The 18,502-nt window shown below is 44.3% G+C and overlaps 1 protein-coding gene across 1 annotated transcript; it reads right to left on the bottom strand.

The window, feature by feature from the left end:
- Positions 1–1,065: 1,065 nt before the first annotated feature.
- LOC144144932 (uncharacterized) lies at positions 1,066–15,084 on the bottom strand. Its single transcript, XM_077676436.1, has 5 exons — positions 14,887–15,084; positions 12,725–12,882; positions 11,601–11,674; positions 10,466–10,549; positions 1,066–1,255 (listed from the first exon to the last, which is right to left on the bottom strand). The coding sequence occupies exons 1-5, from the start codon at positions 15,007–15,009 to the stop codon at positions 1,092–1,094; spliced, it is 603 nt and encodes a 200-aa protein (XP_077532562.1). The 5' UTR covers positions 15,010–15,084; the 3' UTR covers positions 1,066–1,091.
- Positions 15,085–18,502: the final 3,418 nt, after the last annotated feature.

Consider the following 18,502-nt stretch of genomic DNA (forward strand, 5'->3'; position numbering starts at 1 on the left):
ACAAAAACAGTGTTCGTGTCGACGGCAATACCAAGGTGGGGCTCGAGCTCATGAATATTGCTTTAACATAATTTGCTCTAACGTTGCTCGTTTGATTTGCGTGTATCCCGGGAATTTTTCACTGCAGCTTTTACCTTAACACTTTTCGCCACCGCTCATTGCGTACTGCTGTATTCGAGTGCATTTGCTGCAGCTAATGTTTTAATTTGGTACTTGTGAGGCTGTTGCGTCCATGATCCTCCATAGTTATTCAAAGCGCCCCTTCAGAAAATCAGAACGTTACGTCGTTAAGGGTTGATCTGCTACAGAGTGGTGCAACTTTATTAGAAACGATAACATATAACTTTGAGCGAGCAAATAGGAGCCCTCGTTCGTTCAGAGGCGGTCGAACAAACTTTGCATATTGCATAAATATAAGATTGTCTGTTCTTTTACAAATGATTGAAACATTCTTGGTCCTGTAAATGATGCCATATTATGTAGATTCATTGTGTTCATTGGATACAGCAAAACAAGAATACATGTTGTTTTCATTCAACTCTCTCGAAACGCAGAAATCAGAGTACACCCTTTTTTAACTTTAAAAACTGGCCCCTGCTTACAACCATTTTAACTATAAAAAGTGGCCACGGCTATAGAACTCAATTTTATTCCGGTTATATACGTTTCTGTTTTCCACCATAGAACAATGAAAATAAAAATGGGGCAACGCGCTGCCGAACAGCAAACGGTTGCCCAAGGTTACTCGTCAGAGCACTTGAAAAAAATGGCCAATAACTGTACGAAGCGCGCAGACAGTTTCTTTCACTGCCCTCACAATCCGGTTCTCCGCGTTGAATGCAACCTTCAAATTTCGCTTGTTGAACAAATTTGTGAATAATAAGCACCGCTTTCAACTGTGGCAGGCGATAGCATAAAAAGAACTGAAGTCCGCCTTGAGAGATTCAAAGATGAGCAAGCGAAGAGGAGCCATTTCAGCACCTTAAAGCTCAAGAAGGTATAGAACGAATGCATCACAAAATAAGTTAGCTCATTGAAAGAGTGACTTCGTCGACATTCTGTGGATAATGAATGTTTATTTTAGAGCAAAATCAGTTTCGGTTACCGCCGTGACAATGCGGGTGACCTTGCTTTTCGCACTTGTCGTACAACTGGTATTTCTTGCCAGTACCACACACAAGATCGTATACAAATTGGCAGCAATTGATATCAGTACCGATTGCTCGCTTCGGTTGCCACAAAGCACACCCTTTTCCTGTAAGAAAAAGCACAAAAAAGCTAGGTTTATTATTGAGACCCTAAACATTCTTCTTATTTGTTTTGTTGGGAATCGGCTCTTAACGCCAGGAAATGTAATGAAAAAATACCAGAAACCCATATTATTTCTATCTGCCCACACCAAACTCCAACTATATGCGAAGTTATCGGCATTTATGCTTAAAATCAAATATACAAACATTCATCGATTTTAGCAAATGGGTGCGTAAATACTGTTTAATATGGCGGATAATAGTATGGCTGCTCTCACGCTGCTTAAACCAGCAGTACATAATATATTGTTGGTATCTTGGCCCGTAAATATAACGTGTCCCTGGTCTTTTTCAGTTCACTTGTTCAGCTGTTCTGTGACGCAGGTGAACACGACTTTCTGTTTTAGATGCGTGTGCTGTATCTGCATTTTTCTTTTGGTACGAATAAGCGCTGAATACAAGCTTCAAAAATATTTTTTTTCCCTTAAAAGCGACAACTAATATTAGCAGGAGCGCTTTTATTGAATCAAAGGATGCTGAGATCGCCAGTAAAGAGAAGTTTTCCAACTGGCTTAGAGGTTTTCCACAAACAGATACCGAGTTATTGCTTATCAACATCGCTGCTTTGCGGCAGATTGTTTGAAAATAAATGTTCGTACCAATAAGGACACTTGGAGCAGGACTAGCATATGCGGCTGATAGAGACAACCACGAAAATGTATATCAGCTGTTTGTATATTACCACCTTTCAAAACTCGATGGAGAGAAAATATTCTTGTTCGCCGAAAAATCACCCATAATATATATCTCTCAAATACGCATGGTTCTAAAAGATGCTGTTTTCAACACATGACAAAACATTACGTCAAAGGTCTGGTAAGGCATGTCAGCAGCGCCGGCATAGAGGAAAACAGAGCAGTACACTTACGTACTAGAAGAATTCTAGTGGATAAATGGAGACAAGAGACAAATTTACTGTTTCATATTCTATGTATTCTGCTGTTTTTTTTCACATCAGTTTTTTTTCAGAAATGGGGTTAACGTATTGTTACAGCTAGATAAACAGTTGTAGAACTATTTGGCTATAAAAGGAACTTTGCAAAAACCACTGCATAAAATGGCAGACGAGAGAAGTTCATCTTAAAAAACTGCTCTTGTGCGTTGTTTTAATGAAACACTTTTAAAAATAAAATGAATACGCTGTCACCTGAGACAAACCGTTACAAGAAGAAGTGGCACTAAACGGGAATACGTGTTTCTCAAAGTGCGGATACTAGTCTTACATCGGGAAATGGTAATCAAATGTAGTGCGTACTTGAACACACATATATATCCCCACTACTGGTGATGTGAACAGAAACATTCACGGCTGGATCCCACATTGATCTAAATTATTTTATTTATTTCCGAATACTGTTAGCCTTTCGGCTGTTACAGGGGTGGGACATACTAAGAATGTCAAGCATCAGTACATTCCAATCATATATCAACACATCAATCTTGAGATGTTACATGGCATACATTGGAAACACCGACATTGAGGCTAAAGGAAAAACAGTGCAGTCGTAGTAAGCACACAAGCAAATTACAATAAATAAAATAGTAGACAATGCTTACAGAAAAAAATCTCTGAGCCCTTCCTCAAATTTTTCCAGTGAATCACAATGCACCAGTCGTACTGGCAAAGCTTTCCACTGACGAATTGTTTTTGGAATAAACGAATTCGCATATACATTGACACGTTGTTGCGGCACTTCATATGTGTAATCGTTTATACCTCTCAGGTTTCTTCCGCGGCGTGGCGTTAAGTATTTTGTTGTGTTTATGTTTAATGTATTTTTTGACAATAAACATAAGAACTTCATCCTTGCCAATTGCCGACGTTCGGCTAAAGTGGGCAGTTGAAGAGAGCGTAACATTTCTGTTACTGGTTCGGTCGAAGAGTACTTTGAAAGAATAAACCTGGCAGCTCGCCTTTGAACTATTTCTAGCATATTAATGAGACCAATTTCCGAGGGATCCCATACAATGCTAGAATATTCTAATGTTCGCCGAATATACGTAAGATATGCTGCTAGCTTAACGGGAGTCGTATCAAGTCCTAATTTTCTTCGCAGGTACCATAATTTCCTCTCCGCCACCGTACAAATGTTTTCCAAATGGGCCCTCCAATTTAAATTACTGGATATTGTTACACCTAAATATTTTATTTCATTGACGGCAGACAGGCGGGTAGAGCATAGATTGTAATTGGAATGGAAGACACGCTTACTTTTGTTTGTGACGCGCAAAGCAACTGTTCTAGTTTGATTTATTTCCATTTTAGATTCGGTGCACCATTTACTGACAGCATCAAGAGTATCATTAAGCGTTTTTTTATCAGCTTCACTGTGTATTTTCTTATTGAATAGGCACTCGTCTGCAAAAAGTCGCACTGTAGTACTTCTATCTATGCCGCATTAAATGTCATTTTTGTAAGTTAAGAATAATATCGGTCCTAAAACTGAACCTTGCGGTACCCCTGAGGTGACTTTAGTCACTCAGATTTGAAGCCGTTTATTTCTACATATTGTGTTCTGCCTGTCAGGTACGGACTTATCCACTATATTATGTTATAATTTATGTCTAGGTGTGCTAATTTAATAATTAACTCCCTATGAGGAGCCTTGTCAAAGGCTCTGGAGAAGTCGAGGCATATTACGTCAATCCTAACGCTATTATTTAGGGCAGGCGTGAAGTCGTCAACTGTTTCTATTAATTGTGTTACAGTGGATAAATTTTGATCATGATGGTTGGGTTTTTATGGCGCAAGGCCGACTAAGGGCAAAGAGCGCCAGAGGAAAGTTTATTTAATGAAGTGAAGTGGTTACAAAAAAAATGTCAACCGAACATAGTAAAATCAGTTACAGATAATGGTGATGGCTGGTGTATAGGGCCAGATTTGATAATGCGTGATAGGAAATGAGGTTTAAAAACTTAACGTCTGACAAATACTCAAACACACGTTTAACAGAAACAATGGCTTCGTCACCTAGAAACTGCGATGGATGTAGTGGGATATGTTGTCTGTAGAGTTCTCTGAAGTGTTTGTGTCGTGTTGTGTGAAGTGCCTTGCATGTGAGTGGCATGTGCACTACGGATAGAGCCTCTCCGCACCTGCTGCACTGGGGTCCAGAAGATCCCGTCAGCAGATACGAGTGCGTTGCATGGGTGTGCCCTATCCGTAATCTGGCCACGGCGACTTCAGAGTATCTATTGCGTGTGTCGGTGGTGTATGGTCCCAATTGAGGTTTTATTACGTGTAACTTGTTGTCTGTTTGTTCACTCCAGTGTGTTTGCCATGTTTTGCGAAGTTGTTGTCTGATGTGTGGTTTCACGTCGGTGTAGGGTAATGTGGTTATGTCTACTGTATTCGAGAGTGTAGCAACAGCAGCCATTCGGTCCGCTGCTTCGTTCCCGGCAATACCACAGTGGCCAGGGACCCAGCAAAGAACCAGTTCAAATTTGCGTACATACACAGACATAATACCCTTGACAATCAGATTGACAACGTGGTTTTTCGAAGGCACTGTTGACGACAGTGCCCGCACAACACTGAGGGAATCTGTATAGATAATGGATTGTGGGATGTGGTTTTGAAGTATATGATTGACAACAAAAAGTACACCGTAAGCCTCTGCCGTAAAGATACTAGTATGAATATTCAGAGTTCGAGTGACACTAAGGCCGGGCCCATGCGCCGCGCAGGACACAGAGGTGGCAGATCTAGAAGCGTCCGTATAAAATTCAGAGCACTCATACTTCTGCTGCAAATACAAGAAATGCTGCAGAATTGCACATGTGGGAGCTCGCTTTTTATCTAGATGTGTAAAATATGTGTCGCATGATACAGGGCGGAGATGCCATGGTGCTATAAAATCCGTTAGAGAACTTTGGATTGTATCTAAAAAGGAGACAGCAAGCTCTGACGCCTCCTCTCTAACTCTGTAAGAGAAGGGCGCAGAGATCGATGGTCGATTTAAAAGGAGTTCAGTCATGGACGTATCATGAAAAACTGATTTAAAAGGATGGTGAGGCATGGATGAAATTTTAAAAGCATAAAGGAGATCTGTGTAAGCTCGCTGACGTTGTAGGTTCCATTTGTTGCACTCCACATAGAGGCTTTCGACCGGGCTAGTGCGGAAGGCGCCACACGCCAGGCGGAGCCCGAGATGGAGCACTGGGTCCAGCATTTTGAGGGATGTTTTACTTGCTGACCCATAAACAACACTACCATAGTCCAATCGTGAACATATCAAGCTGGTAAAAACACGTAGAAGTTGTTTGTCCGCACCAAAAGAGATGTGCGACAGAACGTTCAGGATATTCATTGTTTTTAAGCATTTATGTTTTAGTTGTTTTATGTGTGGGATGAATGTCAGCTTTTCGTCAAAGATAATACCCAAGAACTTGTGTTCCTTTTTTACAGGAATAGAGACACCGTGGAGTTGAATGTCTGGATCCGGCCGGATACCACGCCTCTTGGAAAACAAAATACAAGTGCACTTCCCGGGATTAAATTTAAAACCATTGCCATCTGCCCAGCCAGCTAGCTTGTTAACACCAAGCTGGACCTGGCGCTCACAGACAGACAAGTTACAGGATTTATAGGACAGTTGAATGTCGTCTACATAGACTGAACAGGAAATCGACGGTGGCAGCGCCTTCCTAAGGGAATTCATTTTCACAATAAAAAGGGTGCAACTTAAAACTCCACCTTGTGGCACTCCATTTTCCTGCACATTAACCCTAGAGAGTGCAGTTCCAACTCGCACACGAAAGGTTCTCTGAGACAAGTAGCTGGCAAGTATGTTTATCATGTTACCTGACATGCCGAAGGACTTGAGGTCGCTTAGGATGCCATACCGCCACGCGGTATCGTACGCTTTTTCCATATGAAAGAATACCGTCATACAATGTTGTTTGTGGAGGAAAGCATCCTTTATATAGGACTCGAGCGCGACGGGTTGGTCGTTCGTGGACCGCCCCACCCTGAAGCCTGCCTGGCAGCCCTCGAGAAGACCATTGTACTCAAGAAAGTACACGAGTCTCCTGTTTATCATCTTCTCGAGGAGCTTGCACAGGCAGCTTGTGAGGGCGATGGGCCGATAGCTAGCAGGAGAGGAAGGGTCCTTTCCTTCCTTCAGGAAAGCCACTACTATGGCCTCCCTCCAAAAGCGAGGAATGTGCCCCGAAAGCCATATGTTGTATAGATGTAGGAGTGTTTCCAGAGTGTCTGGGTGTAGGTGTTGTATCATGGTGTATGTGATTTTGTCTGCACCTGGAGCTGAAGGCTTACATGTGCTCAGAGCAACCTTCAGCTCATGAATAGAAAAAGGAGAATTGTAAGAAGTGTGCGACTTGTTGTTATCACGCAGGGACTTCTTTTCTACAGATGTTTTGTGTTTCATGAAAGTGTTTGTGTATTGTGCTGGACTGGACACGTGTTCGAAGTGTTGTGCAAGTGTGTTAGCCTGGTCTTCCAGTGTGTCCCCTGTTGTACTAACCAGGGGCAGGCTGTGTGTCTGTTGTCCTTTTAGTTTTCGTTTTCTGTCCAGACTTTGTGTGTGTCAGTGTATGAGTTGATGGAAGTGAGGAAGGTGCGCCAACTCTCCCTTTTTGCCTCACGACGCACTCGCTTCCCAAAAGCCTTTGCCCGTTTAAAAGAAATAAGGTTATCTGACGTGGGGTACCGGCGAAGGACACCCCACGCCTTGTTCTGGGCCTCTCGCGCCCGCCTGCAGTCCTCTTTCCACCAGGGCCTCCTTGGGTTGCGGGACCCACTGGAGGCCTGGGGAATCGACTTTTCATCAGCGTCGAGGATGTGCGCCGTGACGAGTTGGGCGGCTTCCTCCACGTGTAGGTGTTTTATGGATGTGTGGTGTAGTTTAGATGTTTCTGTGAATGTATTCCAGTTTGCTTTTGATTCATTAAACCTGTTATGGGAAGATGGACTGCATGGGCCTTTACCTATGTACGTTAGGGAAGTGGGGAAATGGTCACTACCATATGGGTCTGTGCCCACACCCCACTCAAGACATGGAAAGAGAACTGCGGAACCAATAGCCAAGTCAATATGCGAGTATGTATTGTGTCCTACGTTATGGTATGTAGGCTGTTTTTTGTTGAAAAGGCATGCTCCGGAGGATGTAAGAAACTTCTCTATCAGGCGACCTCGGGCATCTGTGCGAGAAGAGCCCCAAAGAGAGTTGTGAGCATTAAGGTCGCCTGTTAGTATGTATGGTTCGGGCAGCTGGTCGACCAGCGCCTCGAAATCAGAGCTCGAAAGTGCATGATCAGGAGGAACGTATATGGAGCATACCGTTATCAACCTATTAAATAATATCGTTCGCATTGCTACAGCCTCAAGGACAGTGTTCAGAGTGACAGGGTGGCAGGCTAAGGATTTCCGGGCAATTATGGCCACACCGCCAGAAGAGTGTGTGCAGCCATCCCTGTCCTTTCTGAAGACCATGTAACTATTCAAGAAATTTGTGTGCTTGGAATTCAAATGTGTTTCCTGAACACACATTACACTTGGCTGATTAGCATGCAGTATTTCGTATACATCGTCAAGATTTTTTAAAAGGCATCTGCAGTTCCATTGAATTATGTTTTCTCTTCCCATTATTGAGTGTGAGAGCTACTGGAGTGTGTGTGTTTGGTTATGTGTCGTCTTTCGGGGCTGTGACTCTCGCCTTTTTTGGCTTGTAGGGAGGTTTTGGCGTCGGGACGCGTTCCTTGCGCTGCGTTTCAGGCAGGAACGGCCCGACATCCATCTCTTCGTCGGATGTCCGAGGGGTGCCCGACGGACCGGGCCCCCCGGACTTGGCCCCCCCTCGGGAGCCCTTCGTTTGAGCCGCCACCGCCGAGGGCGTCCGGGGCGCCAGAGGTGGCACGGGCGGTGCGGTGGCGGTGGGAACCGGTGCGGGGCCCGTGGTGTCCATCACCTCGGTACCCTCCAACACACTGGAGGACGGGGAGACAGAGGCGGGAGTGGCACCGGTCCCGACGGAAGAGGTTGCCACCACAACCGCTGCTGCCTCAGCAAGCGGCGTGGTGGTGGGTTGGGCTGCCAGAGGCAACCCAGGGGGGAATGGGGAGGGACCAGGTCAGACTCGCTGAACTGGGTCCCTGTGGAAACGAGACGCCGCTCCGCCACCCGGCGAGCTGCGTCGGCGTACCTCCCCAGGGGGAAAGAGGCGAACCTCTTTCGCGCCTCTGGGAAGGTAAGGTTCTCAGTTACCTTGAAGTTAATTATCTTTTTCTCCAGTTGAAACTTTTCACACTTGCGGGAGTACGCTGCATGCGGCCCGCCGCAGTGCACACAAGACAGGGTATCGGATGGACAATTGTCACTTGGATGATCATGCGCCGCGCATTTCGCACACGTCGTTCGGCCACGACAAGAGTTTGTACCATGCCCGAACCGCTGGCACTTAAAACAGCGCCGCGGGTTCGGGATGTACGGACGGATGGAGCAACGGATAAAATCTACATTTATGTGTTGTGGGAGTACTGCGCGGTCAAAAGTCAAGATAATGTGCTTGGTGGGAATCTCCTTGTCGTCTCTGCGGATAGTGATGCGTCTCACGGCAGTGACGCCCTGATCCTTCAAGCTGGCAAGGAGATCCGCATCTGTTTCGTTCAAGAGATCTGTCTCGGATATGACACCCTGCGAGCTGTTGAGGCTCCGATGGGGTGTGACCCTGATGTCTAGATCAGCCAGTCTAGCCTGAGCTAGAAGCTTCGTGGACTGCTGCTTGTGATTTATTTCGATTAGGAGTTCACCAGACCTTTGTTTTTTGCACTTATATGATTTTCCTTCTATGGCTTCAAGATACTTGGCGATCAAGAAGACTGACTGAGATGCTAGTGGGTGGGTTGGATTGAGCGATTTCGTCACAAGAAATCGAGAAAAATTATCCGGTTCAGGAAATGTTAAAGATGGCAATGGGCGAAAAGATACTTCGGTGCGGCCCCTTTTCAGGGACCGATCACGTTTGGTGGGGGGGGGGGTTTGAAAATGCCATATAGCATAGTATAAAAGCAGGGAGACTGGGGTACTTTCTTCTTTGACCTTACCCTGGTAGTCAAAGAGGTCCCGGAGCTCCCTGCCTGGTAGACAGGCAGGGAGCCCGTCGGCCGGAGCTTGACCAAGGCTCCGACGGCCACCGTTAGAGGTTTCTACCCTTCACCTTAAAAACACATCACCGCGGTAGGACACAGCCTATGCTGGGGGGCTCGGGGTCCGCGGTATCGCCAGTACCGTCACCAAGATTACTCAAGGTGCCCCGTGCGGGGGTGGATAAATTTTGCCTGAAACCATGCTGAATATTCATATACCACAGCACTTGTCCTTACTCTAAGAAAATGGTTATTCCGTATATAGCCAAACATAATTTTCTAAATCCTCTCTCAGGTTCGCACAAGTGAAATTTCTGTTACATGACAGCTTTGACACGGGAGACGGCAAATTGGAAGGATGTATTGACTTTTGTTCAAATATTGGGGGTGTAACGCGTGGGCGTTTCACATCGGCTATGAGACGGGCTATAATGGAGGACTTGTTTTAATTTTGACCACCTGGGGATCTTCAACGTGGGCCAAAAAAATCGCCCCGCGTGCATTGTTGCTTTATTTCCTCCACCTGAGAAGCGGCCGCGTGGACGGTAATTTATCCCCCTCCATTGGGCTCAGCAGCGCAACGCCTGATCCATTGAGCCACCACCGCAAAAATATTGATTTTTGTTACTCGTTTGGATATCCACCTTGGGACATGTGGAACGCGGTTTATGAGAGTAGTTCGTGGCTGTCGAAATTTGGATGCGTCTAGCTGTAATTGGTACTATTGTCGCGTTCCAACCAGACTCTTGCTGGCGTTTTTTGTTCTAACCGGGAGAAATGACAGTACTGGCATTTAGTTTGCTAAGGCTGTTTCTTGTTCAAGTATTTTCTCACTGAGAGAAAAACTGTTTACTAGCTCTAATCGAGATTTAAAACAGCGTTTGACACGCCTTTTGTTTACGGCCTTTCCACAAATTACACAACGCGCACCCACTATGAACAGACCGGCTTTTCAAAAACTATTAAACTGTATGCGACATATATTTTCAGTGTTTTACGTGGCAGGGACAATGTATTGTATCAAGAAGAAGAAGCGGCTGGTGCATCACCTCCATCAGCGTAATTGTGGCGCAACACCTCGCAGCTGTCGCAGTCCGTATAGATGCCAGTGACGTCATAATTTACTTCAGGGGCTGTGAGAGCAAAAGTACAAGAAATATATGCTTTTTATTGTTTCATTGCAAAGCTCAACACCGTTCAAAACATTCGTTTTCATGTAAGAAAAGAAGTTCACCAAGTAATTGTAATATAAGAAAAATGGAATGACGACAGTAAGGGCCACATTCAAAAGAGGTAGGTTTAGCAAGTGTTCGAACTGTGACTGTGTGACAGAAAGAATAATGTTCAAGCTTGTAACATACTGATCGCGTATTCAAACAAATTCGTTTTATCACTGGGCGAAGGATTACACCATGCCGTATTTCAAAGCAATCCCGCGATTTGTAGGCTATTGAATTCTTCATATTCACATTAGGAAAAGACAAAATATAGTTTTATACAGTAACACAGCTGATAAAGGCTTAAGAATGCATGAAGATGTTGCAAACAAAAAAAACAACCATTTCCATTTGAAGAAATTTTATTTTTTTCTGCATAAATCTTCGTCGGCTAGAAACACACTAAAATCCAAGTATACACATGTTAGGAGCATTTCTTTATATTGCCGCCTCATATGTTTCACGCACCGCAGCTTGATTTTTAGTGAGCGCTTCAACGATATATCTTCTGTTTTGATTACAAAAACCGATGATCATTTTGTAATGAAACTAAAAAAAAACAAATTCTTAGGTGGAACAGAATATCACCTTGATTTCTTACAAAATACCGTCCGGTGTAGGGTGTTTACCCGGTATCTTAACAATTACATACTACATTATTTAGGGTCAAAAGAATAGCCTGGCTTTATTACAATTAAAATGTAAAAAATTGAGTCAATATAAGAAACCAAATGCGTCACGAAATATATAAAAGGCAGACGCCCAGTGTACAGTAATACAAATTGGGAAACCGTATTGGCTTTGCTAGTTTGTAACAACGCAATGAGCTCTTGTGTGGTCATAATTTTTGTCACACAAGGCCCCCTACTGGAAAAAGACCTATGAGTCTTCCCTTTAGAGTACAACTTCGAACATTCCCACAGGTCTTTGAATGCCATAGTTTTGTTAGGAGCTAGTGAACGCTTACCTTTGTTAAATGCAACATTGATCACGTTCTGCACTTCATACCCCGGAGAAGACAACAGAGTTACGGTAGCGTCACTGTAATGCGTTAGACGAAGTTCAAATGAAAATAAATTAACGAACAAGACTGAAACGCAAACACTCATAATTGGTCTGCTGAAAACTTTGTAACGGTTAGTGTGGTGCATTAAAATGTAATGCAAATATGTTTAAACTTTATTAAGTGCGAATGTACATGGCAACATCACTGTGAAAGAAGCGTTTCCGAAATGTTCTAATACAGTAGACTCGCGATAAATAAACCTCGGTAAATTTAAGCAAAATTCAACAGTTTGGTCGGCCCCTACTATTTTCACTTTACTTTAAAAAGCTATTTCAAACTATTCCATTTCAAACTATTGATTTCAAACTATTCCATTGCGTAAATTTGGTTGTTTTGTACTTCTTCCTTCATCTTGTCGACAAATATCTGCCGCATTCGCCGCTTCTAGCTGCGGATTTTCATTCTTATACCCCTAACAGTTTTAAAAAATCCGATTACCTGCATACGCGTGTCGAACTAAAGCGCGCTTTCGAACAACCGTGAGTGGATTGAGGAAGAAAGAACAAGAATGCAGGTTCGACAGCCGCGCAATGTACGGAAATTACACAAGTGACACTCGATTAAAATGCTCGACCAACTTCAGCTCATTTCTTAGACGCGAAAGTTCTTGAGGAGTGCAAAATACTCTCAAAATGAATTGGCTGCCCTTGAGGGCATCGAAAACTTTGCTTTCAACGATCATGATTTTATCATTTTTTTTCAAGATATCAACAGCACTTCAGTATTGCTTGAATTTTGTGATATTGTGTATATGGGAATTTTTATTGCAACGCAAGTTGGTACGTTACCCCTACTGATATTTATGAAAAGTTCTTATAATTGAAACTTTTGATAATTCAAGGGAAATGCTGGTGTTCTTTCATCGTAGACTATCGCGAGTCTGGTTTACTTGCTTCAAGAGAAATGTTCAGCTGTGGAAATTTAGGACAAAAACATCGGTTGTTTTCTCTCTTAACTTTACTTGGGATTCATAAAATACGGTTTAACAAATACGCCTACGGCTGAACTCCTGGATGTTTGCTTACTTTGAAACTTCATTTCCTACTTGTATACCGAATTGTCCAGAGCTATTTTCAAAAGGGCCTGTCTGGAAGGCTGCGACGCATGTGGGATTGCCTCCTAGGTTGGGATCACACTGGAAGCTCCTGTATATGATGTACCAGTCATCACGGAAAGGAAAGCACTGCAACGAAAGGAAAAGCCGTTTGAGAGTTACGCATGTCAAGCTTCGTGTATACCTCCTTGCAAGCATTAGACCAGAACGCACGGCTTTTTCGTAACGAATTGTGGATATCTATGTAGAAACACGCACTTTTTTCAGCCCATTCGTTCCTAACAAATACGTTCTACTACTTTTAAAAAATAGTTTTCCGAATGTCGGTGGGTTAGTTTCTGTGGAATGTTACGGCGATGCTTGAATTCCCACTTATGTATGTCAGCCATTGCAGACTGTTTTTCAACAAAATAGTTTCTACAAGACGCATGCATAAATAGCCTCGCGGTTCAACTAGAACTCTTCCATTACAACACTCCGCCGCGCGTCTGAGCAAAGGTACATCAACATAAGATGCGTTATCAAATAAAGCCAATAGAAATACCTAATGTTATTCCCGGCAACATGCCCTCATCGGTTTTAATATATGGTCGGGTCGCGTGTGTAAATGTTGTGTTTTGTGCAACAATGTGCAACACAGCAGACCCGAAGGTGTGCGCTCAAAAATAGATGTGCCAGATACAGCTTTGCGGTACCGCACTCAGGCTGGCACTACGCTACTAATAGGTGAGGACTTATGCACAGCAGTAGTAGGTATGTATGCAACAGAGCCTTTGGTACATATTGCCGGAATAGTTATATCGAATTCTATAACTATATACAAAAGGGCGTCACTGCTGTTGGCATACAGTTAAACTTGGTTGTAATGAACCCCTATGTAAAAAATTTCAGGATTCAAGAAAATTTCTCAATTATTATTGTATCCCCCGACATTGAAGCCCATGTGTTCGCAACCTTTATGTAACGAAGGCGTTGCAATCATTATCCCTGATGTAACGAATTCGGCTGTTGCGTCATTCCTTTTTGCACTTTTTCTCGAAAATCGGTTGGGAAAATGTTCCAACTTCGCCAATTTTGTTGGAACCGCGAACTTCCGCGCGCTTTCAAACGTGAGTGTGGTATCGGGTAGGTGCTAGGAGTTCTGGCGGCATGTACTCTTCACTGATATCTTTGGTGTCGTGTCGTCGGTGATGCGTTCAGCTGCCAGAATAGGGAATGTTTTTCCCATTCCAGACAAGCCCGCAATTTTAAATGCCGTCTCAGCAAGCGAGAAAGAAGCACGTCTCCGCCCGATAAAGTATCCCAGCTAGCACTCTCTGAACAATTTTGAGGGCGGAAAAAAGCATCAAGCTCGCGAAAACGCGTCGTTTCAGCATAAGTTTGGTTCTTGAAACGCGTTAAGCCACTGAAAAATGTCAGAAGGCAAAAGTGATACCTAAGTTACGTTTGTCTATACGGGGGCAAGTGATCGTGCTCCTTTGGGGAGCCTAGTAGTGCCTAAGCTCGTCTGCAAGCAGTAGGCGGAAATCAGTTTTTCACTGTAAAAAAATTCTTTGCTCGTGACTTCACCTTTACTGATGTCCAGCATCTGGCTTTTGCTTGTGGAATACTCACACACTTCTACCTCAAAACTTGCATGTTAGGAAAACCTGCACTTAATAAAAAATTGCGAGATTTTGTGAACTTTGTTACATCCAGGTGTAGCTGTATTCTGGCGAAAAACCGGGTTATATACATGACGCATATTTATATGGTAAGTGAATTTTGCGAGAACTGGGAATTTAGAAATGTACCTCTCTATACCTATTTCAGATATTGATAGGAATTTATTATTCTCCCAGGATTAAATTGATACACTGGCTAGGAAGGATAACACTACACCTTCTAGAATACGTGACAATCATTGCTAAACGAGCTTCTGTTCACCAACAAACATGGTATTATAGTTTGAAGAGCGCGAACAACCCACCACGCTTAAAGACAAAAACCTTGTGAAAACATTTTTGGACGCTGCCTTTGTGTTTATATTCAATTCCGCCAATGTAAGGTCATAAGCAGAACTTGTATTTCAAACAGTCAAATATTCAGTATTGACTGCCTTCATCTTATTGACAGCAATAAGAAGATACTTGCATTGCCTTCATTCTGGTAGATTCCCAAGCGAGGATTGTTCTCGGGAAATAAATCGACTGCAAGAATACATCCAAATTCTGTGAAAAGGGCAAGTGCCGCAATACACCAATGAGTTGAGTCCATGTTGGGATGCCTGCCTGCTTGCAAACTGAACTGGATCCAAATGCACAGGGCCTAATATGCGTCCCCAGCGTTCGTGAAAACCGGGGGCTTTTATTTTTGTTGCTTTATAATTTTTACCGGCAGGCTAATGCGACCCAGATATAGCAGAAGCGGCGGCCTACATTATTCTGCAAACTTTATTATGTATATTCCCGCGAAATGGAAGGAATGTGCCGCTTGTTTAGAAACATGCGGTGGCATTGAATAAAGTTAGGGAAATACTGCTGGCAACGGCTCCCGCACGACGGCGCACATAACCTGTACTAGTTTTTTGTGGATAGAATGAGAGGGTGTTTGTTGTTACTGTAGCCCCTATTCTATATTCAGAATGTGGATTCTGAGCAAGGCCCACGAAGGTAACCACAGAAAGCAGCGAATGCAGAATTTCGCTCTGGCAAACAGCCTCATTTTATGGCCTAGTGTTTCAGTTCAACAAAAAGCGTGGAGTGAAGCCAGTGGTTTTCCGCTTTGTCTACCTTTACGGTTCAGTTGGGTATGAACACACTAAGCTCTACCTAGTGAAGGCATTGTAAAGGAAGAGATATGTTGATAGTTTCTATTTTTCCAAGCCGCAGTTTTCTGATAATATATTATATAAAGGCAATGTTTTAATGAGATGAGCATGCCGAAAATAAGCTCATTGTTTACTTTCTTTCAGTTGCGCTGATGCTTATGCGCAACGGGTTTCAAATTCTGATCACTAACAGGCAGCAGACGTTGCATGACTTTTTAAGTTTTTCGAAAAAAAAGAGCACACACCTGGTTATTCCTATTTCGTAGTCTAATCGATTACGTATGGCCATAAAGCGCTACTTGATGTCAACGTAGCTCTATTGCGTGCACCAACATACTTATTTCTAGAAGTGTTAGGATCGTGGTCTTTAAAACAGTCGCCCCTTCAGAGACTGGCGGATGGCGGAGCGGAGAGACAGGTGGGTTGCCATCCGCGCACTGCATTCACAGTTTAGTTTAGATTCAATCTAAGGCATGCATGCAGTCCATTTTGTACACACACAGATACACGCCACGCACATACAAACGTGTTTCAACTCCGTAGTAAGATTGGGGTGCGCAGTTGTGTTCTGGAGATAAGAAGCATACCGAAAGCTACGTCCTTGCACCTCCGAGGCCTCTACAACTTATTCCTAGCTGCGCTTTCTTTCCGCGTTTCGAACGACGCGCCTAAGATCACTATGTTTCTATGCAGTATTAAAGTGAAGCCTTAGTGCTCTCACTGATGCCGCTGTAGGCCGGTGTGCCCTGAAGAAAACCCAACTTCCTCTGAAGATGCTGACGAATGATCGTGGCAAAGTGGAAAAAAAAACCGCATCCCATGGCCTCAATGAAACCTGGGTCCCCCGGGTTATGAAGCCGGCGCCTATTCAAGTGCTCCATTTTGACATTGTCGAAGCGCCGCCAAGTAGCAACTACCGATTTGACGGGTCCTTTGCTCATTCACGCAATATTCCCACACCAGAACAAAGAAATGAGACGAGGCAAAGCATAGAATACAGGAAATAGTGACGGGAGTCAAAGGCCAGATGCCCTGGTAGAGCCTAATATTACTGTCGTTATTAAAAAGTGGGTTTAAAAAAACTGACAAATCGAGTGCTACACGACCTTTCATAGAGTTTTACGTGGAGCTTAGGCGAAATCTTAAGATCTTTACAGTATCTGATGTGAGATTTCAGAAAGCGTCGACCTAGGGAATAGCAGATTGTGCCGAGAAGAAAAAGTGCAGCGTCACAGGAGGATATCGAAAGGCGACCGATTGTGTGCCAAAAAAGGAAACACCAGCGTCAAACCAAGGTTCACAGAGAGCGATTGAGAATAGCGCGATAGAGAGTAGCGATAGACAGCGATATAGAGATAGCACACACCTAATTTTGTCACCCTAATTTGGTCACTTGGTATAGCAGTAAGTGGCTACATATTCAAGGGCCCTATACACGTTCACTCACTTAGACAGTATCTACGCGCAAGCTCACGTGAACGTCAGCCGGGGCGCACCACAACTGTGCAAGGCTAGTTTGATCAACATTGACGAGACGTCACGGCATATGAACGTCAGACCAGCTTTTTTTGTTTAATCAACTGGCTTCTTTTTCTACTTCGAACAATGGACACGCAAAGAATACCCCCCGGCACCCATCAAAACTATAAATTTGACCACATCTTTCCGCGGGGGGAAACCATGGGGTGATGCGACGCATCTGGGTGGTGCGTGTTACGGTTGCGCCGACCATCGCGGTTGCAGACCTGTTAGTCTCCATTCAAATCATCCGTGGTCATCGGATGTCATCAGAGCGGCGGCGGTGGAGCGACTGAGCGGAGCGGCGCAGTTATCGCGTTTTTATGTACCGCGCGTTAACGGTGAGGGGAATAAGAGAAACTAGTGCATGCGCATGTGTTAACGCGCGCTGACGCACAGCTGGCATGGCGAGGGGAGCGGGCGCTAACGCAAAATGGCGCTGCGGTGAGAGCAGCGTTACCGCGCAGCTGGCGTGGCGAGGAGAATGGGGGAGAGACGTGCGGACTACGGATGGATGGAGGGACAAGACGAGTCAAAGAGATGCATCGCATCAACAACCTGCTTAACTAATACAGTCAACGACCATTCTTAGATGAGCGAAAAGCAATTTTATTCACCTCGACAGGGTTGCTAAGGCCGATCGGGTCATGAAAGAAGAGGATGTCATCCTGAGACAGAAGAAGACAAATACGTACCTCCACCCAGAAACACTACACGCCATCCATTCTACTCTTTCTGATACGCTACGTACTCATTGCCCAGTTCCAGGCTCACTTTACAATATTGTTGCGTCTTAGTAGACGGAGGTGTAGACAGCAGGATGGAGATGTACCTATTTATTAGGCGTAGCGCTACACCATAGAGTAGAGGCAGCACGGTGACTCTCTGCGAAGAAGGCTGAATCGTTCTGCCCGCGAGCGGTGAACCCACACACTTGCGTCGTCGTCTTCGAACACCTGGCTGGCAAGGAGAGGGAACGTCACACTCGCTGGGGATTGTACACTAACACTGCACGGCGATCACGCATACCGCAAGCAGGGGATCGCTGCTTGATAACTATCCACGTGACAATATTGTGTGGGAATGACAACTAATCCCACATCTTCCTATCCCCAAACCCCTCACGCAAGCAGTGGGAGAGTTCGCTGGCCAGCTCCTACCCTGAAACGTAGCCTTTGCTAGCTGAAAAGGAGAAGGCAGCCCGCCGTACCAGCGCAGCTTTGGACTGAAGACCCCGACCACAAATACGCTCACTTCAACTGTGAATACAGTTTGTCAACCTCTCTCTCGCTTTCTGTCTCTCTCTCTGTCTCTCTCTCTCTTTTTTTTTTCTCCCTCTCCACAAAATTTTCTTTCATGGCGCTTACGGCACTCCTAAAGTATACTTCATGTGGCACGTGTTCACAGTCCCTGCCTCCGGAC

The sequence above is a fragment of the Haemaphysalis longicornis genome, unplaced genomic scaffold, assembly GCF_048455015.1.
Source record: "Haemaphysalis longicornis isolate Haplotype H1 unplaced genomic scaffold, Haemaphysalis longicornis Haplotype H1 scaffold_7, whole genome shotgun sequence".
In the NCBI taxonomy this organism is placed as follows: Eukaryota; Metazoa; Arthropoda; class Arachnida; order Ixodida; family Ixodidae; genus Haemaphysalis; species Haemaphysalis longicornis.

Bases quoted from the DNA above. Each gene is read 5' to 3' on its own strand.
- LOC144144932 (XM_077676436.1), bottom strand. From the start codon at position 15,009: ATGGACTCAACTCATTGGTGTATTGCGGCACTTGCCCTTTTCACAGAA. The intron at 12,883-14,886 runs GCAAGTATCTTC...CTTTCGTTGCAG, and splicing joins TCTACCAGAATGAAGGCAAT to TGCTTTCCTTTCCGTGATGA. The intron at 1,256-10,465 runs GTGATGCACCAG...TTTTTCTTACAG, and splicing joins CCACAATTACGCTGATGGAG to GAAAAGGGTGTGCTTTGTGG.